Raw genomic sequence first — 26851 nt, forward strand, 5'->3', positions numbered from 1 at the left:
CCGTCCTTTACTAATATTTTATTTCTTTATCCTGTTTGTTAACAAATACTTCCTAATTTTTCATACTTAAAAAAAAATAATGTATTTAAAATTACTATTTCATGTATTGAAATATACGCTGTAAAAATGCATTTTTTACTCATAAATAACAATTTAAAAATAAACTTTAAAGAATAGATAATTGATTAATTTTTCAAAATGTATTAACAATTTCTTCAAAAGATTACAGTTTAGTTGGCTAACCTGAATTTTGACATATTGCTCTAAGTTGATAAGTTTGTTGTTGGTTTGTTTATCTGAGAAGTTATTAACGAAATCGTAATAATGGCTGAAAACACGCCGGAAAGTGATCTTGGTAGTATTGAATGTTTCCAGAATTACACTGCTCCTGAAGTTTTTATTCAGGGTTTAGCGGGAATTGTTGATCAGCAGGATGTCGAATCTATGATTCGTGCTCAAAAACAGATGTAAGCTAGTTATTTTATAACCTTTTAATTCGTTACCTTTCGAAAGCTCATTTATATTTCTTTATTTTATCCTGCGATTTAACTTTTTTTTTTGGATATTTCGGGAAAATGTAGAGATAGTAATATAGCAATGTTATTTTTTAATTTTACTTTCGAAATTGAAATTGTTTATTAATTTCATACCTTAATTTACATTATAATAACTAATAGCTAATTTACATTATAGTAACTGAACAATTACTAGTATTTTAAAATGCACTATATAAAGGATCAACTACTTACAAAATAAACCTAATTAAAATTTAAAAAAATAATTTTCAATGTGGACTCATTTCAAACTGTAACTTTTCCATCATAATAATTTTTATTTTGTTTTGAACTATTTAGTTAATACACGTATTGCTTTCTATTAAGCCCATATAAAATATATTTAATTTTTGTCTGTTTATGTTTTGCAAAATAAAGATTTTGCTTCTAGTATTGTGGTTATGTCACTTGAAAAGAACATTTACCATTAAGATATGAATTTAATAAACGATGTAAAGTTTTATGTATAAAAATATTATTATTTTTATTATTATTCCTAATGTGTACATTGCAATCTGTTCAACTAGCAAACAGTTGGCAACCCCATGGCCCAATGAGATAAGGATGATATTTGATATTAAATGAGGTGTAGTCTTATACAGACTCAGGTTGATCATTCCTACCCATTGGGTTGGTCTAGTGGTTAACGCGTCTTCCCAAATCAGCTGATTTAGAAAGTCGAGAGTTACAGCGTTCAAGTCCTAGTAAAGACAGATAGTTTTACATGGATTTGAATACTAGATCGTGGATACCGGTGTTCTTTGGTGGTTGGGTTTCAATTAACCACACATCTCAGGAATGGTCGAACTGAGAATGTACAAAACTACACTTCATTTACACTCATACATATCATCCTCATTCATCCTCTGAAGTATTATCTAAAACGATAGTTACCGGAGGCTAAACAGGAAAAAGAAAGAAAGAAAGGTTGATCATTCCTGAGATGTGTAATTAATTGAACATCAACCACCAAAGTACACTGCTTTTTCACTATCTAGTATTCAAATCCACATAAAAACAACTAACTTATACTAGAATCTGAATCCCAGAACCTTTGGCTTCAAAAATCAACTGTTAAACAGGTAATTTTGGAATGACAAGTTTACCATTAAACAGCGTGGTGGATTTAAATAAAAATGTGACATGTGTAAGTAAATATTACATTCAACATTGGGACTCAATTCAGTTAAGCTAACATAGAATTATTTCTTATTTAAAATTACATTTCCAAATAACATGCTCAGCTCAATTTTGTAGAGTCTGTCAGTAAATTTTTATTATTACATTGAATAAAACTGTGCTACAAGTGAAAAGCGAGGTAAAACTAAAGCAATTATTAACCTTTTCTGGGATGCATTAAATTGAAATTGTAGTATTTATACTTTAAACTATAAAAGTTAAATAAATTTAAAAACAAAATATGGTCAAAAACCATTTATTAAAAAATCTAAAATTTGTTACAGTTTTTAAACAACTATCATCAGTAGACATTATAAGACATATATATATATATATATATATATATATATATAGAGAGAGAGAGAGAGAGAGAGAGAGATATTAATTAGAAATTATTGACAAAAAGAATTAATATTAAAAACTTAGTATTCTTTACACTGTTTTTAGAATATGAGTAAAAAACACAAATACCTGTTTTTTATGCAGTTCCAAAAGAAATGGTAAATTTAGTTTATAATTTAAAACCTCTCAATCCGGATTGCCCATCACTATCTAATGCACATCTCTTAAATAGATTAATAGAGCTCTTAAACCAATCAAAAGAGATATCTCCATTCATCAGGGTTGAATTTAGACTTGATGAGGCCCTAAGCTATTTGAAATATGGGGCCCAGATATTATTAGAAATATAAGCATAGATATTCTACATCAGTGACAAATATGATTTTTGGATACCTAGAGGGTTAAACTGAATTATTATTGATAGTGAAATAATACATTTTTAACTCAAAATCATTTTTATTTTATAACAATCTTAATAATGCAAACTGGTAAAAAGAAACAAAACTTCTTTTAAAAGACACAATTTACAAAGGTTTTTATCTAATCTCATGAAACATGTTATAAGGATAAGGAAAACCAAAATAAAATATTTTATTTTTAATTATTTATTTTTCTAATTTTTTTGGGCGCTACCAAGAAAATGGGGGACCTAAGCTTGTGTATATAAGCTTGTGTAGCTTATACATAAATCCGGCACTGCAATTCATGACCAAAATTTAATATATATATATATATATATATATATATATATATATATATGTATGTATGAGACACAAGTATATACTACACAAGGAGATAACACAAAATTGAACCATCATGAATCATAAATGGTTCTGTCATTTTGAATAAAAATTTAGAAGGTACAGAAGAAGAATTTGTTTTCAAAAGTGTAATTTTCAATTTTACTACTTAGAATCTGGTACAAAAATTTTAATGACTAGGTTTAAAGAAAAAATATTGCTTCATTATGTTTTCTGTAGTACTGATGTATATGCTTCTGAAAATTTATTTATTAATACTTACTAAATATCTAGATATTTAGTAAGTATTAATTAATCAAAACGTGGCAGAGCAAAATACATGACAAAATTTGTAAGATCTCAGGAAGTTAACTGCTGCTGTAACATTTTATGTAATAATTACTTTTTTTCAGGTTACAGAGGTTTGAGAAAACAAATGAAATGTTGCTCAATTGCAATTCTTTATCAGTTAATCGACTTAAAGTGGCTAGTGCAGAGTTTAAGAAGCATACGCAATTATTAGTTGATATGAGAAAAGATTTGGATAATATTTTTAAAAGGATTCGTACTCTCAAAACAAAACTAAACAACCAATATCCACAGGCCTTTACTGGTAATTACTCTCATTTATTATTTTGTGACCTAGGTATTAATATAATTGTTTCTTTTTATCAGAATTAAGTAGAATTTATCAGAAATTAATTAAGAATGGTATGTTGGAATATGATTTCAGTAACTTAAAAAAGTACATAACACTATTAAAGTTTTACCATATCATCTATTTGTCACACAAAATTGCAATATGCTAATAGTATTGTAAGGCTGTCCATAAAGAAACCAAACTATGTTTAAAAGAATTTTATTTGATAACTTGCGTGATATTCTGATGTTTCTACTTCAAAGTATTTCCCTTAATACTGGTTGTGTTTCTTAACATGTTGGCTGCAGTATTTTTTCAAATGCATGTAACATTTGTATTTTAAAGTTCTCGTTGTTTGATACTCACAGTTTCCAGTGGTGTATTGCAGGATACCAAAACTTATAAACTTTACCTCTTCTAATGCTATTTGTCAATCATTGATTAAACTATTTGTGAATTTTATATTAAAATGGTGCAGTATGGTCACTCTGGCACGATACAAATTTAATCCTTTCAAAGCCAGAATTTAATCTTTAGAATTTCTAAGTATGATATAAAAAAAATAAATGAGGAGGATAGGTAAAAGATAAACCTGCTGTATGGAAGGGAAATCTACAGGAGAATAGGACACTTAATTGTAAATTTTTGTATAGGACAAATGTAACTCATACTGCAGCCACAGTGTGTTATCCTGTTTAAACACTTCTAATAATTCTGTTTATAAAACAGTGCATAGGTGTTTGTAGTGAATTTTCCATAACGTCTTGCGTTGGAAGCAGTGGGCTTTCAAATGAGTTATATTTTATAAACAAGAAAAATTCATCAGGAGAGTAGCAGCTGATGCACTATATTAGTTGTATGTTTTGCTGAAAGCTTGTTGTTTATATTGAATACATGTGAAGGTGAATTATAGGCCCATGGTGTAGGAGTAATGAATTATTGGTCCGTGCCTTTAGCCACGTCTTTCTTACTATATTTTTCAAACATTGCATTATCATAAAAAAATCTATCACTGACTGACTAATTGATTTCTTGAGATGAACTACAACCTTTCAGTATTTATGTTTTGATTTTATCATTATAACTGTGCCTTCATTTGTCTTGCATTATGATGGCTTTAAGAGTTTTGATAATCATTTGACTAACCCTAAATTTACAATGATGCATATTTCTTTTTGTTCATCTGTCAGTAGCCGCAGCACAGATTTTGCTGTTGTAATGCATGTTCAGTTTTTTTAGTCAAAATCAAGTATTCTTACCTTTTTCAAATTCACATTATTGTGGTGTAATTGCCTTAAATTGTTTTGTCACAAATCTGGGCATTTTCTTCAGATTGCTTCACGCAAACTATGTAGAACTTCCAGGTTGCAATCCTTATTGACTGTACAAACTAGTGGTAAAAACTCATGGCACCCAAAGCCGTTGAAACCGAAGAACACACCATTGAAGTGATCAGAACCTTCACATTCAATCAAACTTGACGACCTTTTTTTGGTCTTAGCTCTTCAGGAAGCCTGCATTGGGACGATTAGGCCTTAGTTCGACGTCATATCCATATACCTATGTTTTATCACCAGTTATAACCTGTTTGAGCAGCTCTGGATCATTGTTCATCTCATTCAGCAACTCCTGAGCCATGTTCATTCAGCACTGCCTTTGTTTGAAATTCAAAAATTTTGAAAAAGATTTTGCTACCACACATTTCATTTTCAAAACATCTGAAAAAAATTGCTTGGTATCAGTTAAATGATGTCACCATCATCAGCAACCTCTGTGATAGTGATTCGCTGATTGTCCATAATCATTTTCTTCACTTTTTGACATTGTCATTGGTTGTTGATGTTGTGGGATGTCCAGTGCGCTTATCATCTTCAATGTCTTCACAACACTCTTGGAAATGTTTGTACCACTTCTAAACACTTGTTTTTTTTTATAGAAGAGTCGCTGAAGCGACATTTAACATTTCCAGTGCAGTGCTGCACTTTATTCCATTGTTGAAGCAAAATTTAATTGAGATTCTTTGTTCCATTTTTTCCGCAGGTTAAAAATAGCTGATCATACCAAAACACATAACCTTTACGACAGCCAACAATAAAGTATCCAATATGGCTACCAGGGTAAACTAATGTTACGGACAAGTGTATAAACACAAAAAAAAATTGTGACAGTTGGACTTATGCATTCCAGGAAATTAAAAAATTCTGTGTATTTTTTTAATTTAAACTCATATATTTTTATGGAAAAATTATTTCCCAACTGCCTTTAAAATGTCAAAAGTGATTTCTCTAACTTTGCGTCAGTTGATGTTGACCTAAAAACTAAACACATGCCAAAATGCATACCTTATTTGCTAATGAAGAATCAAAACACAGTGTTGCCTCTTGTAAATTTGTGTAAAATGACTACAGACACTTTTTTTAAAATGCTATAACAGTATAAAAGTTATTAACAGAGACATGGGTGTACAATTACGATGTAGAAACTGGAAAACAATTATTGCAGAAGTATGAAATGACCACCTCGACCAAAAATAGTCTGCTAAAATCACTCCAAAATGTAGATCTAAGCGTTTTTATTCCTGCTCCTCATTAATACAACAGACAACAAGTCTTATTTAATGGTAATGCAAAGTTGTGATAGGAAGTGAGAAAGAAGCAGCTAGAGGCTTGAAAAATTGATAGGTGCTTCACCTACTGATCTGCTATTCTTTATTAATAAGATTTTGACAAAATGCAGTTATTGTTATACTACTGCTAAAATACAAAACTCTCCCACTCTCCAAAATTTGCCCTTGCGGACTAATTTTTAAATTAAAAATGACCTTGAAAGGCTGGGATTTTAAAAACGAACCAAAAAATTAAAGAAAATTGCTACAAGATAGTTTTACAGCACAAAGTCATTTCAGGAACCTATCACCAGAAAAAATGGAATAAATGTGTTAAATTTGTGGGAAAGTACTTTAAAGGGTTAATACAAAATAAAATTACCAAATAAATCTTATTTAAAATAGAATTTGATTTCTTTATGTACATTCTTCATATAGGGTAAAAACAACGGTAAAAAAAAAGATTTAAATGTATTTAAAACATAACTGACAATATCTTATATGTTAAGATATAAAGATTATAAGATTAAAATATGTTAAGAGAGAATAACATTAAATCAAGTTAAATGGCAGATGACCCGCTAAAAAATGTGTAACATTGCTTGCAAAAAAACTCAGGAGTAGTTAATGAAACAGAAACATTTAAACTAACGTATATTCACTTTTCTAATAACTAAAAACAAAATGTCTTATCAAATTACTGTGATTAAGGTTGAGAACGTAGCAGAAGCACCACAAATTGTGCGTGAAAACAAGCAAGTAATAATAATTGGTCAAAACATAGCAAGGTCATGCAGTACAGCCTTACAGCTGATGAAACCAAATATCAAGCATGTTTGTTTTTATTTTTAAGCGATGCACTATTCAGTAATCTTCACTCCCAAGTACTGCTCCATTATGTTTAATCGTAATAGAACTGTATGGTGAGATAAATGGTAAACAAAATAGCGTTTTTTTTTCTTTTCTTTTTTTTAAGAGTGGAGGAATACCATTTATGTACAAAGTGTTGGGCTTGCTAACAGGTTCCGCAAGATGTTATTGAGTGTGTATGTGTGCTTGCACCCTACTGACTAAACCTCCACCTCTGATAGTTGTGAGGCATTACTTTAGAAAGGGGAAGCTTAGCTTCCTGCACCGGGCATCAAAGTGACCACAGGTTCATTGCATCCAGGCAACCCCCACAGGTTCAGGAGGCCCCCTGGATACTCACCTGCAGCCTTGTCCTCCACACCAGAGCTCTTGGGCATCTGTCTACTTTCCTTGCTTCTTCCGCCATCCAGTCATTTTCATGACTGTTGTGGAATACCTGTCTGCAGCAAGCCATTGACCTTCTTTGGCCAGCATGACATCTATAAGCCCCTCAGGTGAGAATAAAACCGTCGTATCCAGGAGTGCAAGCATTTCACCTCTCTCCATAGTGAAGTGGGGGCACTCAAAGAAAACATGCTGCATCATTTCTTCTGTTTCACAATCAGGGCAGGTTTCCGCACAGTCTAGTTCAAAATGATATAAATACGCCCTGAAGCACCATGCTCATCAGCATCTAAATTAGAAGTAAGATTGGAAATAATCTGAAGATTTAAAAATTAAAAATAAAACATTTGTTTCATGAATTTTGACTGTTTTGTCTACTAGAATTCTTGTTTATCTCTAAATATGCCATTATCAGAGTAGGAACAGTTTTCAACTCTTACCACAGGATAACAGACGCTTAATAATTTCTTAGTTAATTTTCTAGTTTTCTAATCTCACTCACCTAGGCACATTGCTCAAGCAGAAATTGTTTTCAACTTGGATCACTAGAATAGAGAGTAATTTTATAGACTATTTAGTAATTAGTCCTTTGTACAACTTGTCAAAAAATATTGAAATTAATTCGTGTTTTAAAATATGTTTTATATTTCCTTGTATGGGATTATTTAATGTGTTTTAGTTTTATTTATTTTTTATATATTTATCAAAAATTTCTGCAGCAATTTTTTTTTTAACTTTCTATGATTGTGAAAATCAGTGAAAACGTTATAAAATAAATCTCTGTTATAAAATAAGTAGAATAAGAAATTTTATTAGATCAGTAATAATTTTTAACTTATAAATTCAAAAGAGGTTTAAATTTTAATTTAATGCAATACCTGAAAATGTTAATCTTTGTTTTACCAGTTAGAAAAAAAAATACTATCCAATAATATAAGGATAATAAATACAATTCCTATTATTGAATTATAATAAAATAGTAACAAATTAATAAAATATACTTTCTTTTTTTTGCTTTAAAAAGAAAAATTTTAAAATAAAATTAGGAAAGAAATAACCATTATAAGATGAAATGTGATTTTGGTAATGAAATAATTTTGTTATGGCAAAGATATGGGGATTATCCTTACTTAAAGCTGGAAAGAAGTTAGTTACACAGAAAAAGTAAACAAAAAAAGAAAGAGAAGGAAATACGAAAGGTTGTCTTTCCATTTGTAGGTAAATTGAATGCAAAAATAACATAATGAAGGAAGGATTATTTAAAACAGTAAATATAGTATAACAGGACCACTGCAACAGACCAGAGTAATGAATTTCTTCCAGTTAAGAAGAAAGAAAGAGAAAGTAATAATGAAAAGAAAAATGTAGAAGGAACTAAAAGAGATATTTTTCTTAATGATTTGTCCATTGTAATACACACAATAGCATCTCCAAAAGCAATTGTTCAACCAGAAAGGTTACCGGACTGGTATAAGAATTTATAAAAACCTAAGGGCGCGGACAATGAAAATTATTATAATAATTAAAGGGATGAGTCAAGTACTAGTTCTGCAGGCCAACGGATATAAAACCTGCCAGGGACCAGCAGAGAGCCAGTAGTTCAGTCTAGTCATGATAACAGTCAGTAGTTCAGCAAGGCCATGTTTAGCACAGTTTTAAAAACAAGCGATAATAGTCAGTAGTACAGAGAGCTATCATCGGCGCATTCATGATAACAACAAAATCTGTAAGCATATGTTAAGAATGTGTGAAGAGCACGTTGCAAGTATCTGTTGTGGACAGTGGATGAATACAAGAAGTTGTTGTGTGATTTATTGGTAAACAGTAGTGAAAATGACACTATTCCATACTTTCATAAGGGAGGGAGTTCATTTATAAACAGTAAAAGTAATAATACTTGTAGAAAGTGAACAGTATGAACTTAAGACTGCTGTTATCTTGTTAATGAAATATTAGTTTCTAGCAGTCATTGTAATGTTTTTAGTAAATTGGGCTGTATTCTGGTTTTTATAATTTAACTATCATTACATAAATCTTGCCTTTTTATTTGAATTATTTTTTTTTTCTTTTCATATTTTGAGGCATGGAATCTAAGGTCTTTACCTGTTTATATCATTTGATCACTGAATCATAATTTCTACTATAGTTTCTTTAATTACTGCAAAATAGCCTCACAGCTCCCAAGAACGTGATTGTTTGACCTGTAGCCAGTTGATCATTTGCAAGGTCTTCCGTTATATTACCTATCAGTCCATATCTGGATTTGAGGTCTGCATGTATATTACATTCTTCAATAACATATTTCACTGTCTGTTTGGTATAATTCTTAAACTTCTTTCAGCTTTAGTCATATACTTGCATAGTTCAGATAATTAGGAAAAGATAAAATATCTTATCTTACATTTTAGTATCATCTTGTTCCATCAGATGTGTAATGGTGTTGTGTCTGTTTCACAATACTGGCTTGCAGAAGGACTTGTATAAAATGCTACCGATTCGTACCACAGGCCTGCATTGTGAAGAGGGTTTAATTTTTCTAAATAAGATTTTCTGGGTTATGTGCATCCATAGTCGATCTTGGATAGAACTAATTGCTGTATGGAGACATTGTAGGACCTCTCTATTAGCTCCAATTTATATGGGATATATACCTAATATTTGAAGCTGGTGTGCACCTAGATGATAGATAATCTATAAGTGGCCTACATGTTAAACATCTGACAAAAATTATACCAACACTTGTCTGTACACTGTACAAACTGTAAAAATTTAACACTGTCTGTACACTGTAGGCGAGTGCCATTTAAAGTCAGTACTGTGTCCAGAAGTTGTTTCCTTTTCCAACAGAGGTAAATGCAGACGGTCTTAGCTATTGTGATTTAAAAACCAATGTTTGTTCCAACTTGTATTTTCCATTTGATGTCACCTTGCATCATTGCATTTGATGTGACCGAATAGAATAGCACTAGATCATCTACGTACATGCATTTTCCTACTGACACTTCTATACCATTGATTGCAGTGGCAAATATATCACTTAGAGGAGACCCCTGTGGTACTCCATTCTCAAGCTCATGTGGTTTGATTGTGACTGTCCGACACAAACTCAAAAAGTTTTGTCTCTGTGAAAGCTGGAGATGAATTTAGGTAATTTACCTCTGAACTTCCATTCATGCAGTCTTCTGAGATTGTTAAATACAATGTTTTATCAAATGCTTTCTCTAGATCGACCATGAACAGAGCAACCATGTGCTTCTTCTGGACAAAAGAAGTTTGAATGGCATTTCCAGATAGACCAACTGATCAGTGGTGGAATGGTGTCAACAATACCCATATTGGTGTACTTGTAAGAGATTGTATATTTGTCAGCCAAAAGTTGGCCATATTTTTCAGTAATGTTCCTAAACAGCTTGTTAAACACACAGGAGTGTCTAGTTTTTATTTTCAGGGGATCCTTGCCGGATTTCAAGCAAGGGATGACCAAAGCCTCTTTTCAAATCTATGGATAGTTTCCTTGTATCCTGATACCGTTATATATGAAGCATATTCATAAAGTAAGGGCCATCAGCTTATATTTAAATATTAGCAGGTCTGAACACAGTTTCACTCATGCTGGAGCATCTAACGATTATTTACGAAACCACTGCAGTTGTTTTGATTTGGTAATGGTTTGCATGGCGGTGAATGCAGATAGCAATGTCTGCGACAGTTGTTTCTTCCGCCAGTTATGAAGTGCATGCTTTGATTTGATTTTTGTGTGCAAAATCATCTTCAGCTGCTGAAATTCAGGAGTTGTGCCTGGTATGTGGACATACAGTAATGAGTGAAGGAAAGGTTAGACAATGGTGTCAAGACTTTATAAATGGTCACACAAATGTGCATGACGAAGAGCAGAATGGCAGCCTACTACTCAGACCGATGAAATCAGACATAACCTAACCGAAAGATGCAGTGTGGTCAGTGATTGACAACTGCTTTCTCTGGCTGATGAATTTCCGCATGTTGGATGCACCTCTATTTACACGATTGTCACAAAAAAATTCCCAAATATCACAAATTATGTGCAAGGTGGGTACCAAAAATGCTCACAAAGCAACACAAAAAGCAAAGAAAGTGCAGTGAACGAGCATTTTTGGATCACTATCTCCATCGATGATTTGTTTTTCCACATTGTTACGGGCGACGAGACAATGGATATCCTTCACCAACACAGAATCAAAACAACAGTCGATGCAGGAAAGGATCCTAGTGAGGTTGGAAGTTATCGGCCCATCAGCCTCTTGTTGGTAATCGGCAAGTTGCTTGAAAGGCTGGTTGTGGAACGGCTCTGGGAAAGCATTGAGGTGAACTCTTTTCTAAATCGAGGCCAGTATGGCTTGACGAAAGGGGTTGTCATCGACAATTGCATCATAAAAGCTCTTGCCAAGGTGGAAAGTGCTGACTGTAAATATGTTTTGGCAATTTTTATAGACATAGAGGCAGCATTCCCTTCCTTGTGTTGGAGTTCTGTCCTCTATGAGTTGGAATGCCGCAATGTTCCCATAGCCCTGCAGGCTGTGTTACGTGACTATTTGTCTAACCGTACAGCTCTGTTTAAGCCCACAAGGTTCCATTCTCAGTCCCCATGCTGTGGAACCTGGTATTCAACGGATTTCTGGGATTGACATTTCCAGAAAGGGTCACGGCCCAATGACCGTCTCCTTTTAGTATGTGGTAATTCACAACCATAGCTAGAAGACAGAGTCAAATCGCGGCCTTGTCAATCGCAGAGGGCTGGATGGACATTAAAAATTGAAAGATTTCTGTGCCCAAGACGAATTTTATGCTTCTCAAGGGTGCAGACAAATTACTGTACAGTTGTAACCCCCATATTAAATATAAAGGCTGTGTAATTAGCCGAGTTAGAGTACATAAGTACCTAGGTGTTTTGTTTGATGAAAAGTTATTGTTGAGCAACCACATTAGGCAAGTAGCAGTGGACGCCGTCTCAGTGATACACAAATTTTGGAGGATTGCTCGGAAAGACTATGGGTTGTCGTGCTGTCAAATTTACGTGGTGTACCGAGGTGTCTTTGAAAGTATGATCTCTTACGTGGCAGCCTTTTGAGCACATAGGTTAGATATGATGAATGGAGCACTTGTTCAAAATTTAGGAGTGCCCAGCACAGAGCTTTAATTGTATACAATTCGTAGGAGGTTGTTTTTAAAACAACCTCCTATGAGGCTATCACTGTATTGGGGAAGGCTCTCCCAATCGATTTAGTGGTGAAAGTACGGGCAGCCATGTGGAGATTGCGAAGAGGCCAGGAAGCCGAGGTATTTGGGATGTGGTTTCAAGCCAGGCCAGTACTGGAGCGGAACGGTGATCACTATGCACCAGATCTAAATTTTGTTCAGTTGCCCATCTCCTGGCTGCAGAAGAGGCTGCAGAGCCTCGTGATGGAAGCATGGCAGCCGGAACACTGTAACTAAGGGAAGATCCTTGTATAAGTTTATACAGGATCTGGGGGAATAGTTTGCCTCAAGATCTTTTTTAAGGGCAGCGGGTGCCCAGGTTAATTGAAACCAATATCTGTTTCAGTTTCGCCTGGCAGCTGATGAGTTGTGCATCTGCAGAGAGATCCAGTCAAATGAACATCTGATGTTTGACTGCCTGGGGGGTGGGGTGGCAGAGTCCAGGCCACCCTGGATCTTAGAGGTCAAGGTGGAAATTTGCTACTCACAAACAGAAAGTCAATGTGGCAAGAGCTGCATTTCGGACCGTTTGGGAGTTCCTTGATGCAGTTGCTATGTTCAACCAACATCAGTAGTTTATCTAAGAGAAAAGACTTACTGCATTGCTGTGTGAAGCTATATATATATATATATATATATTTATTGCTGACCACCAGCCAATTAAGGCTCCAAACACTTTAATATGGTGGACAGATACTTGCTGGCATTCAGCGACCTAGGTGTGGCAGCAAATTGCTGTCTAGACCAAGTAAATTTTAATTTATGGAATTTCATATATATTTTCAGTAGTTGATGAGGTGTGCCTACCCATTTTAGTACATATATGACAAGTGAGCGGTTGGGTCACGTATGCCAGTGGTGTATGGCACCATGCTTTGTCCGCTCACACTGTTAGTTAAGCTCTAGGAGCTACTTAGCACACTGGTCGCTAAACTGTTTTGAGCCTCAGTAGCCATTTGTGGCACAGACATTTGGTCTTATACTTTTGAGCGACCAAATAGGGGTGGTGGCAGGAAAAATGCCAAGCAAATCAACAGTCAATGGAGTGGCGTCATTCAAGTTCCCCAAATCCAAAAAAGTTTAAGCAATCACTGTACTTTAGTCAAAAAGATACTATTTTTTGGGACGAAAAGGGGCGTAATTTTTGTTGATTTCATGGAACGTGGATCAACAGTTACAGCTGACATACTGCAAAACGCTTACCAAACTTGAGACATGCAATACAAAATTGACAATGTGGGAAACTGTCATCCGGCGTAATCTTTCTTCACTACAACGTGTGTACTCGCACCACTGCCGTAACCAAGAAGATGATTTAAGATTTTCATTAGGAACTTTTTGACCACCCTCCATATAGTCCTGTCCTTGCACCTAGCAACTACTTCTTCTTCTTTGCATTTGAAAAAGTGGCTTTGTGGACAATGATTTGAAAACAACGAAGAACTCCAGACTGCTGTTGTCAATTGGTTTAATTCCCAGGTGGCAAACTTCTATGTAAAAGGGTTAAGGAAACTGGTGCAGCATTACAAAAAGGGCTAAGAAGTGAATGGCGATTATGTGGAAAAGTGAAGTAGATATGTAGTAAACTAAAACTGTAAGTAAAAACCCTTTTCTCACAAGTTAATTTTTAATGACCAAACAGCCCTTATAAAGAATATGCCTCGTATATTCAGTAATCTCATCAGTACTGTCTGGTAGTCGACGCAGTGCACTGTAAGGAATATCTAATCTCGCTGATTATACCGGATGGCAAATTGCAGTTTGCTCACTGAATGACGCGTTATAAGCATAATCTGATTTCGTGTTAAAATTAAGATCACATTCAGCCTCTTGTCATTTCAGAAAGAAAGCCTGTGGGTAGTTGGTGGATTTACTAACATGAACATATTGCATAGCCAGAGCATTAGAAATTTCTTCTGGATTGTACATTAATCCCCCTTTATGCTCTATACATGTAAGGGGACTTAATACTGATTCATTCCCCTTATTCTGATTTTGCTTGGCTTATTCTTTTTTTTATTGTAATTATTATTATTAAGAGATTTAAACCTTTGGTCTTTGTTGCTATGGTAAATAATTTGTTAAAACCCTTTGAACTGACTTATTCTGAATGCATTTGATTGAAGGCAAAATTTGACTCCTACAACTCATTTTGAGTTGATGTTTATGAATCCGACTTTGATAAGATTAATGATCATGCTATTTAGCCTCAGGGTGTTTCGTTAGTACCATTATATAGGAGACTTAAAGAGAACTCCAAATACAGGAAGATGGTTTTAGTACACCTTTGGAGGCAGGTAATACGGATAGCATGGTGATGGGGATTTCTATCTACTACCAGAATGTTAGAGAACTTGCACTAAAAGCAGCAAAGTTTTTTCCTCTGCAGTTATTCCAGTCAAAGTATTACTGCTCTATCAGAGACTTGATTAGGTGACCAACACATGAATTTTGACTTTTTTCCTGAATTGTTCTTTTTTTGGGGGGCTGATAGAAATTATTCTGGAGTCACCCACTGAGACAGTGGTGTTTTACTGGCTGTAGATAGATGCATAAAGTGTTTTCAGAGAACAGTTCTCGAGTTGGTTGATGAAACTGTATGGATCGAAGTTCCCTGTCTGGGCAGAAAAACATTTTAATTTCTAACCATTATTTTTTTCAGTTTTTATCTCCTATGATTTTAAAAAATTATTTTAAATTTTTTGGATATATTGTATGTTCTGTATTATGATGTAATTGTTTTAGGTGATATCAACTCCTCTGGAATTTTTTGGAAATCTAGAACTTGTCATCATAATGTTAATTATTTCTTATTAAATTAATTATTATTATAATTATTATATGCAGAGCAAGATCTATTTTTAGATTTAGTGATCTCACTGGGCTTGATATAGTATTCTATGAGGATGAAGATTTTATCATGAATCAATCTATTCTTAACCTAATTCTATTCAATATTGCTTTTGCTTTAAATTTTGACATTGATCCTTTGGTTAAGATAGATCGGCTTCATCGGACATATACAATTTCGATCACGGAATTTAAGTTCATCAATTTTGATGTACCCAGAGCCACAAGGAATTACAATGGTGGCGATTATGTGAGTCTACGCTGACATTTTGCAAATAGCATGGAGTAATGTTTGCTTAATATACATGTTGACCCAGCAGTATTTGTTGCAAGTTATAATTGTGTTAAATTCATTAACAATAATTTTCCTGTTGTTGAATTCCATACCAGCAATTTTCCAATTTGGTTCTCTAAACCTGATTCAAAAGAATAAGGGGGTGCACTTTCGTTTCAAATGTTCTGGCCTTACTGCTGATTATGAACAATTTTCACTTTTACGGAGACTAGTCTAGCATATCCTCCAGTGGGATAAATTGATTTACATTCAGTGGTGTGAGAGTGAACTTCACAGCAAGCCTTCTAATTTTTGGAAGTTTTTCACAAAACATTAGGCTATACAAATTGTGCTGTTGTTTCAATTGCCAAAGGTGAAGTCTTGCCAGATTCTTGAGCAGCATGTGAGGCATTTAGAGAACACTTCAAGTCAGGCTACCAGAAGTTTTACTTTACTGGCAAAGAATCTTTTCTTGCATTTTCAGCTTTAAACGTTGTGGAACTACATTTCCTTCTATCTTGGCTAATGATGTGATGACTGCAGTAAAAGAGATCAATGGAAAGTCTGTAGCTTATTAATGGGATTCTGGCATTCACAATTAAAGGTATTGGTGACCTTATCACTCCAGCTCTTGCATCTATCTTTCCTTAGAGTCTCACAAGTGGCTATTTCCCCACCACCTGGAAAAAAGCCTTGGTCATTCCTATCCTCAAGCTCAGGATGCCAACTTCCTCATCCTATACCATTTACTGCAATATCGTCATCCTATATCAGTTCTTCCTACTATATCTAAAGTGTTGGAAAAAATTGTCTTTGGAAGTATCTGTTCTCTTGTCCAACACAATCTTTCGCTGATGCAGCACTGTTTCAGAAAGGGCCAATCAACATCGTCTAATCTTGCAGCATCTAACAATTAGATGTAGTACACTTTGATTTATCAAAATATCTTTGATAAAGTGCCTATCACTTGCTGCTTCAAAAGTTGGCCAACTTTGTATTTAGTATGCATTATGTCAACTGGGTAGTCCTATCTTCAGGGTAGAACTTTCTTGGTGTGTTATGCTGGCAATATTTCTTGTCCTTTTTCTATGTCTTTCAAGGTTCCCCAAGATCAAATGTTGATCCGCCTCTGTTCCTTTATTTATTAATGACATTATTGATGTAATTGATACAAATTCCAACTGTATTCAGATGATTTGAAATTACATAGTATAATATTTGCACAAGACGTCATCATATCTTACAAAATATTGTTAATGAAATCTGTGATTGGTCACAAACCAACCGTATGCCTGTTAAGATCGAAAAAACTCAAGTTGTATTCGTCTCAAGAAAGACTTCCACCTTGTAATTATAGATATAGTATTGCAGATGTGTCTATAAATAGAGTATATGAAGTGAGGGATCTAGCAATCTTGTTTGACAATAAACTTCTCTTAATAAAACACTTGGAGAAATTAGTCAGTGAAGTTAGGAGAAACCTTGGTCTCACAATGAATGGCGTGTAACTTTAGAAGCATTAACACCTGTTTTCTTCTGTACAAGTCAATTATGAGGTCTCATCTTGAATAAAGTTCAATGTAGTTCCTTTTCTTGCTGATAGAAGATGTCTGTGGGATGCCCTGCATTTTTATTGTCTGCTGCACGTTAAATTTTTCCAGGAATCAGATATTTAGATGCGTGTACCTTGTTCCTCATTAAGGATTCAAAGATTGTTTTTGTATGATCAAAGCTCTGATCAGTCACTTAATGAGTGATATAGATGTAGCCAATACTTATAATGAGGAAATTTACTTATTCCAGTTCAATAAAAACATATACAAACATAAAATTAAGTTGGTAATATTCTCAAGGTAAGTCCTTTACTGATTGATTATGCAATAGGCCAAGGGAAAGATAGTTAACATAATAACGGAATTTTATTATAATATTGTTTATATTACTTTTTATGGTGGATTTTGTTTAATAATGATTGTATTTGTTTTCTTTTTTCAAATTATAGTCGTTATCTCTCCATAAGTGTCTTGTTTAATGTACAATATATAAAGGCTTAAGTAGTTGTTCTAATTTACTAAATAAATAAATAATTTTATTTTTTCAGTAATAAATTATATTTATTAGAAATTCTTTGTTTATTAGTCTCTCAGTGTCCTGGTCAAACTGTCAACACACAACAGTAGTATTATTTATGTTAATGTGATATATTAAATATATTTAAAATATATGCAACTGAAATTCTAAACAACCAATTTTATGGTAATATTTTTCTAAACAATAGTGGAAATAAAAAACAATGAAATGTTGCAAACTGAGGTATAAGGTAAATAAAACATCTTTTGTAAAAGAAAATGTGGGCTATAGGAAATCTCAGTTTAGCTTGAACAGATTAATATCAGATACATAGAAAATAAAAAAAAAAATCTTAAAATTTGAATATATCAATTTAGGATTTTTAAGAAAATAGATAAAGGAAAAGATTGAGTCATCCTACACCTGCATTACTGATTCCTTAACTGTAGGATTTCTTAATAGTCTGGCAACACCTTAGTGAATAAAGTTCATCAATATCTAATTAAAAAAATTTAAGATATTTTTATAACTTATATTTTAATTTAAAGTTTCATTTTAAGTATTTTTTTTTAGCTGCTGTACAGAGTGTTGTTAATGAAGAGGATGAAGATGAAACAGCACCTACAAGTTCTAATGATAAAGAAAGAATAGATAGTATAACACTGGGGAAGCCAAAACTTTCGAAATCAGCTGATGTAGTCACTTCACATGTACAACAGCAGGCATCACGTACAAAGTCATATGATGATAAAAATAATGTTAAAGGTAAGTAGAGTAGTGTACTAAGTTGTACATAAAGCTGTTTATAAAGAAACCAAAAATAAAAAAAAATAGTTATTTGTTGATCAACATGTCATTCTAACCTATTCATGTTTTGAAATGCACTAATAAAGCCTCAGTAACGAAAACTTTGTTAACTCAAAAACCTTTATCAAAGTATCATCAAAATCAAACATCAGTAAGATATCTATAGATTACTCAAACAGCTAGGAATGCTGCTTTGTAGTCTAAAATGGCAAATAAAAGGGGTTTCACATGTAACGGAACCCCATTGTTTTACGACGTGAATTTATTACAAAAATATTAATGTTAATAAAATACAATGTACTCAAATAAAATTTTATACAACAATATTCATATTAGTTTTAATAACTTTACAAGAGATATTCAAAATGATTTTTCTTTGATCGCGATGCAGGTTCGTACACGTTTCATAACATTTGCAGCCACATTTTGTAATGTTTGAAAATAACTTTCAGCATTAGTCTTCAATTCGTCAAGTGTATGAGGATTGTTTTTAAAAACTTCACCTTTTAAATACCCCCGAAAAAGTCTGCTGGTGTCAGATCTGGGGATCTTTGAGGCCACAACCCTTCTGATATCAAATGATGGTCAAAAAATTCTTGTTATATAACCAGCATTTCATTAGCAGTATGACACATTGCATTTTCCTGCTGGAACCATCATTCTCATTCTTGTTAAACTAATATGGCAATAGACTGTTTGATTAGGTTGTGATAAACCAAACCATCTGCTGATTTGTCAAAAAATGAAGGCCTTATTACATGATTCTGGTAGATTGCACATCAAACACCAATTTTATGTGCGTGTAATTGTTCATGAAACGTGTGAGGATTTTCAGTGCTCCATATTTGGCTGTTAATGTAGCCATCCAAGTGAAACCATGCCTCATCACTGAAATAAACATTATCCAAAATTTTAATACCATTGTCATCAATAAGAGAACGTAACAGACTGTAAATAAAGACTAACTGTAAATAAGAGACAGTACTGTAAATATTTTCCATGGTCTACTTCTTTCAGTTCTTGAACAATACCAATGTGATAAGCATGCAGTTGTAATATTTTAGTAGCCCTAAAAGCTGTAGATAGTGAAAGCCCAGCCTGTGAAGATAACTTTCTGGATGAGTGAGTAAAATGTTCTTTCACTTACTCCAGAACTTCTACTATTAACAGTGATGGTCATTGACCTGTGCTTTTCCGATCGTGTACACTCCCAGTCTCACAAAATTTATTAATCAAATGTGGTATTGTCAACTTATAAGAGAAGAATTGAGAAATTCATCAATAATTCAATGAGAACATTTGGAAAATTTTATCTGAAACACATTTTCAACCTTGGAAAATGACATATTTAACCCAATAGAGACGAATTTATACTAGTATAGCACTAGTTCATAAGAATATTTCAACTGTTACAAGCTGCTAACCTTGAGTACAGTATTGCCAACTGACATATAGGGAAAAATAAAATTTACCTTTGCGTAACTTCTACCTTCTTAATCTTAGGGTTGCATTCTTTTTGAAATACTCTTTATATTCTTCCTATTTTCCGTGTTTCGTTAGTTGCTGTGATTTGTATCTAGAGGTTGGGTCACTTTTGTAAAAAAAAAGCTGACAGAGAAGAAATTGTATGTGTTTAGTTTGGCTTTATTCCAGTTAAGCTAGTGTATCATCAATATGTTTTCCATACAATTTATAATGCTTTTATTTTCAATAAACAATATTCATCATTTTCATTCTGATTTTTACATCACTGTAAAATACAATAAAAAAGTACTATACACGCTTCAGTTCAATTAAATTCTTTATATTGTATTATACATTTAATTTGTTTCTCTTCATCAGATTAAATATGTTATGGTATGGTATACAGAGCAGTTTTTTAATCTTTTATCTTTGATGTGTTTTACATATCCTGTTCTGTGTTTTGGTACATGAGTCTATTAAAAGCATAGAAGAAACAATAATATATTAATACTTTAGTGTTTAAACAATTGCATAAGTGTAACTATGTAATCTCTTCTCGTTATAACAATTGATCATAAAATCACACAACCCAAATGACAACAAATTGTTTTTTAGAAAGCCTTATTATATTTTTTATTAATGTGCAAAATAATATTAACTTTTACAAAAGTATTACTTAAAAGTTTATAATAAGTGTTGGAAATGTCAGCCATGAGTTTTAATGCATGCATCAACGCATTTTCTTACATTGTATGCGACCATTTTCTGTAATGACAGCAATGATATTTGGTATACTGTCCTCGATATTTTGTTTAAGTTCACCAAGTTTATATGGGTTGTTTGAGTACACATTATCGTTCAAAAAGCTCCACAAATAAAAATTGGGAGAACTCAGGTCCAGTGAACGAGGAGGCTAAAGAAATTATCTGGCCATTGAAGAAATTGTATACTACTGTTCACCATGTGTGCAGTTCCTCCATCTTGTTGTAGTCAGTAGTCACCTTTATCAGCATGTAGAAAAGGTATAAACTGCATGATTATTTCTTGATACCATTTGGCTGTGATGGTCTCCGAAAAAAAGATAGGCCAGACAATTCTCTGATGAGATCACCACACCAATTTTTTACAAATGTAATGGCTGTTCATGGAATACATGTGAGCTCTATGAAGACCATATTCATTAATTTTGATTGTTAACACACCTGTTAAGATGAAACCAAGCTTCAATACTGAAAAAAACTTGTCTTGCACAGATACGTCATTTCGAGTGAAACTTTTAAATCATCAACAATACTGCATTTGTTTATCTGGTCTTATTTGCTTCTTGGAGTTAATGACTTGTTAATTTGGTATGGATGTAATTTTAGAACTTTAGTAACATTATGAACACTTCGATAAGATAGCCCAATCTGGTTAGAAAGTTTTCGAAGAGACTTTTTTGAAGAATGAAGAACTGTTTCATGTATTGTCTGCAGACTGTCATCAGTTAAAACACTTGGATGGCTGGTATGCTTATGGTCTTGCACACTTTCTGTATCCCAAAAATGATTAAATAAAATACATATAGTGGATTTGTTTGGCACATTAGCATCTGGAAAAGCATTTAAAAAATCTTTTTGTCACCTCGCGTACAATTTTGGTTTGCAGTAACTCACAACAATAAAAACACTTTGATCTTGTGTAAAAGACATTGCTGCTTGGACTAAACAAACTGCTTGGTGCTACACCCACTGTTGCCTGTTGGCGATCTAGCAGTGCTACCATACACTATTCTGTCACACAAACGATTACCCTAATTAAAATATTTTTTACAATTTTAACTGTCATTCCTACAAAGCAGAAAAATTTGGGTTGGACAACTTTATGATCACTTTGTAGATAGGTGTACAGTACAGCACAATACTATATCACCGTAGTATTGTAAACCATGTGTAGTTGAAATTAGAGTAACTCGGAAGAAAAAACGATTGTTCTTCAATTTCAAGTTACCAAGGTATTACTACAATTTTAATACTCTGCTTGCATAATTAATTTTGTCTACTCTTAAAATACTTCCTAAAATTCTATTTTGAATGTATGTAGATCCTTAAGCAAATTTCTTTAATTTCTTCTTTAGTATAAAAGTTAAAATTCTTTTCAACAAAAAAAGCATACCAGGGATTAGTAGGGTGAGAAATAAATTGTCACATTTTTCACAAAACAAAAGTGATGTGAATACAAAGAATGACATGAAATGAGGCTGCATTTTTATGGTGCAACGTCTATGTTTTGCTGATCCGTATCTCAGGTTTCATTTTTCTTGCTGTCTCTTAAATGTTATATTACCATCTAATAAAATTCATTGTAGACTGACCTCGTGGAATAGACTTATAACATTCATCTGCAAGTAAACATTATCAATATGACCATAACTTCTGCAATAAGTTATTGCAGAATTTCATCAGGATTTTTAGTATTTCAATTCAAACTTTTCCCACACACTGTAATGATTATGGTTTGTTTCTTCATCATAACCATATAATACCCACTTCTGAAATTTTTTAAAAATGTTTTGTTATTTTATCAATCCAAAAGCCTCTGACCATAGTATTCTTTTTTGTTTGTTATATGTGTGGCATTAATTTTGTTACAATTTGATGTATGCTCAGTCTTTTCATCAGAAGTGTCATTTTTAGAAGTTAATTAAACATACAACAACGTTAGTTAATTAAGTAAATTAATTCTTCTGATACTTCATGAACAGGCAGTCATTGGTTTTTCTTTGATTGTAATAGTACATAGCTTAAGATGTTTCATTGTCCTGAATTTTTATTTTTATTAATTTGAAATGATTAAACCACTTACGCTACATATATATTTTATATTTTTGCCTGTAATCTTGTTAAAACATTTCAAAACTTACAGTGAATGTTTTCCCAAAATATAAGTAAAATTTAACATATACTTCAGAGTCCTTCATTTTTTACATCAAGAAAATTACCAAGTATAACATATACAAGCCATGTAGTACAAATTAAGAAAGATGGTGGTATGAGAGAATTGATACAGAAGATTGCAAAATAGATATACTGTCATATTCAGGATTTTTTTTTTTTTAATTCAGTTTCTTGTGAGCAGACCTCATATGTGTACCATGTTTCTTCATTATGAGTATTTTCTTTGTTTGTTTCAGACAGCCACCTAGTTAAAGTAGATAATAATAGAAAAATAGTTGCGTGTTTGCACACGCATACTTCATTTGAAGGAGAAGGTGATGCTCATTCTAGTATAATACCAGCTGCAGATTATGTTGTCTGCTAAACATTTTATGAAGTTGGGAAACATTAAATATTTTATAGTATTACTGTTCAATTTGGTTAGTTAGTTTGCACATTGAACCAGTGTAATCAGATGATTACTTTAAGCCCTTTTACCATTGCTACTTTCTTATTTGTTATTTTCCAAATTGCTACCATGTAACAGCGGTGGATACATTGTTGCTGCAGATAATGAACAAATAAATATTGTTGAAATAAAATGTTAATTTATAAATTTACTTGACAGATTTATAAGCTGTAACACAACAACAGTCTATGTATTATATTTAATCAGAATGAATGAGTGATCATGTAACAAAAGAAAAATATTTCATCTGGTGTTTATTTTCAAAATAAAAACCTGCATTTAAAGCTCATTTTACAGTACCTATTTTATTATATCATTAAAAAGTTATTTATAAAAACAAATAAGTATACCATATATTTTTTTTACTTTTATTTTGTACTGCTCACATTTATTTATAAAAATGGATTAAATAATAATTTAAACATTTTGTTGATGTAAAGTTTGCTGTGACTTGTAAATTTATTCTTCATTAATGCTTGTTTGTGTGTACATGTATATTATACCACTAAAGTTGTTTATGATTTTCCTGGTTACAAATTACAATGTGGTTAATATCACTAGCAATCCTTGTTAATGATATGTCCAGATAATGTCAGGTCTTTATGATATGTACTGATAAAACTGTCAGTTGCTGCTTGCAACAGAAACATTCTAAATAATGTTTCATGAAAAGATACAGGTATATGTTGGAAAGCTAAAAAAAGACAGACTTTTAAATGTGAAAAGACTTAAATTTTCTTCCAAAATAAAGTATCACAACTCATCTGAGATTCCACAGACGAATCAGTTCTTGTGTTTCTATTTGGCAAAAGGCAAATTATTTTCATTCAAATGTGGCAATAGTAGTTAATTGTTAAGAGCAATTACCATTATTTGATTACTAAAATTTTAATTTTGTTAGTTTATATTTGGCCAGAAGGTAGTTTTTGGATTTATGTATTTAAATACATACAGCAATCCTGGGTAACATTGTGAACTTCATTTCCCTACAACTTGATTGGTGCTATGACACAGGTGTGAAGTGAAATCAAAATGTCAACAGCTTAAGCTATATTTAATAAACTGGTTACCATTGAAGTGTCTAAATTGAACAATTCTGGATGAAATTTTATTTAAATTTGTTATGTAATAGTAGTTAATGATTACAGCAGTTGTTCCACATTAAAGAAACAAATAAACAATTTACTGTATAAGACAGAAAATGTCACACATGAGTTATGTACGTCTATTTGTGCGTTCATTCTCTTTATTACAAATCATAATTTCATTGTTGAACCTATCCTCTTCTTAAAGCACAACATAATTTCTTTATAATCTCATATTGGTAAAATGTTGAGATATCTGACCAGATCACATTCATACTCAAGTCATTTTTTCATTAATTAAAACAGGCATACTTATTAATGTTCATTTTAATAGATTTTTTTTTTTTTAAATAATTATTAAATTGGGTGGTTTCTGTGTTTATTTTTTCAGGTGAAGCAGTTGCTGCTGAAGATACAAAGACTATAACTAGGTCCAATAGTTCTTCTACTGATAATAGCATCAACGATAATGAAAATTATAATGATAATAATGATTCTTCACCTTATACATCAGATACTGGTTGAATTGGGACTGCACATTTTCTAACAGCTGTGCCTCTATTAACAGTCATATACATTATTAATGAAAATTATATGATCTTTGAATAACAGTCATGCAGGCCTACATGTTACTTATATATTGTTATGTAAATTATAATTGTTATCAATTGATATTTGTTTATTATAAATAGTAATAGAATATTTCTCTATTCATATAAAATTTATTTCAGTGTATCAATGTTTTGTTATATAGTGTGTTTTTTAAATGTTTTATTTAATGTTATAATTTATTAATTATTAATAATTTGATTACAGTGGGGACAAACTTAAACTTTCTTTTTTTGTTATATAGGAATGAAAGTATTTGATTCCAATAGAACTTTTCATGTTGAATTCAAATATACAAGTAGTTTTACTGGTTTCTCTGTCGCTCATGGTTTTTTTTTTGTGACATACAAGTTAAATGTGGAAGAAATGTGTGTCCTCACACATTTCTTTTGCCAGACTACGGTCTGGCAACACTTCAGGATGCTTCAGTGAATGATCATCCTGCACTTACAGATATTGCCCTCATAATGGTAAGTAAGCTTGTGCTCCAACCTCTCTTCAGAGTCATTTAAATCATTGTTTTATATTAATTTATTACTAAAAAAAAAACTGAAATTTAAAAAAAACAATGTATTAAATATTATTGTATAAAAACTGTGTGCATGATAGAAAAATAACTGATAGCTTTTTTTAAATTCACCATAAATAGTTGTTACTAATAAGTAGAAAACACAGTTTTTGTGACAAAAAAATGTGATTTCCTGCTTTGTTATTTTAATAATTATGTATTGTAAATAGTCTGTAGTAGATATTTACTGTATTATGAAGTATATGTTTTGTAGAAATCCAGTAATCTGAATTTGATAAGAACATTGTAGATTTGGATGAGCTAGTCCTGATAACCAAAAGTTACCTTTACCACTAATTCTTAATTATAGTTAGTATCTTAATGTGTAAAACCTTTTTGATTTATTTTTTAAACAAAATTTTAAGTAAAACCATGTGTTTTTATATCATTCTTGATTTATCAGACATAAAGTATAGCAGCATATTAAAATATTTACAGAAATTATTAGGTTATTCATTTTTAGAAAATTATATTGATTGTAAGGTACCCATAAAGCATTAATTTTTCCAGATCGTGTCAGAAAGAATGCTTTTACTCTACCATATCACTACAAGCTCTCTTCTGTTTAATTTGTAAAAAGTTATCTTTGTAAATTTTGAATTCTATTTGCTTTCTTTTGGCCTTAAGTTTTAAATGATGCCTTAAGTTTTTTCAAAGTTTCTATAAAATTTGTAATTCAGTTCATCATTGTTACTAGAGTAGAGTGGATTACATCAAATAGATTTTGTGTCTAGCTTCTTTTTTTTCTTTTTTATCTAATTTTTCTGGATAATAAAGTTAATTAATTAGATTTCTGTGTGGGAAAAGTCTTTATCATAAGGGTGTAACTTGTGCTTACCAAACTGTGTTTCTACAATTTGTTGAAAATGTATTTGAAACAGAAATAACCAGAGTGCAGATGGTAAAAAATATTTATTCTGAAAAATTCATCCGTCTGACCAGGATATTAATCCTTTTACACTGGTCACTTTTTGGAACATAAGAGGTTGAATGAGATTTTTTTGAGATCACTGACACTATCTCATGTGAACTATATTTTGTATCCCCTTCTGTCTATAAAACTACAATAGTTCCATTGTATCTTTGTTGTCAAAGATAGAAATCTTTGTCTTTCATCTTGACAATTGCTAAGATATGGTGTAGGAGGTGTCTGTTGCACGTGAAATACATTTTCCAACAACATACCATCAC

The 26851-nt window shown here is 32.2% G+C and overlaps 1 protein-coding gene across 1 annotated transcript; it reads left to right on the plus strand.

Moving 5' to 3' along the window:
• Positions 1 to 262: 262 nt before the first annotated feature.
• Positions 263 to 25193, plus strand: LOC142322040 (kxDL motif-containing protein CG10681). Its single transcript, XM_075360651.1, has 4 exons — positions 263 to 467; positions 3229 to 3428; positions 18317 to 18508; positions 24875 to 25193. Exons 1-4 carry the CDS (start codon positions 325 to 327, stop codon positions 25006 to 25008), a joined length of 669 nt encoding a protein of 222 aa, XP_075216766.1. The 5' UTR covers positions 263 to 324; the 3' UTR covers positions 25009 to 25193.
• Positions 25194 to 26851: the final 1658 nt, after the last annotated feature.

Source organism: Lycorma delicatula, chromosome 1 (genome assembly GCF_047948215.1).
Source record: "Lycorma delicatula isolate Av1 chromosome 1, ASM4794821v1, whole genome shotgun sequence".
NCBI classification, from domain to species: domain Eukaryota; kingdom Metazoa; phylum Arthropoda; class Insecta; order Hemiptera; family Fulgoridae; genus Lycorma; species Lycorma delicatula.

Coding starts and splice junctions, on each gene's coding strand:
- LOC142322040 (XM_075360651.1), top strand. CDS start 325: ATGGCTGAAAACACGCCGGAAAGTGATCTTGGTAGTATTGAATGTTTC. Junction 468..3,228: donor ATTCGTGCTCAAAAACAGAT/GTAAGCTAGTTA, acceptor ACTTTTTTTCAG/GTTACAGAGGTTTGAGAAAA. Junction 3,429..18,316: donor ATATCCACAGGCCTTTACTG/GTAATTACTCTC, acceptor ATTTTTTTTTAG/CTGCTGTACAGAGTGTTGTT.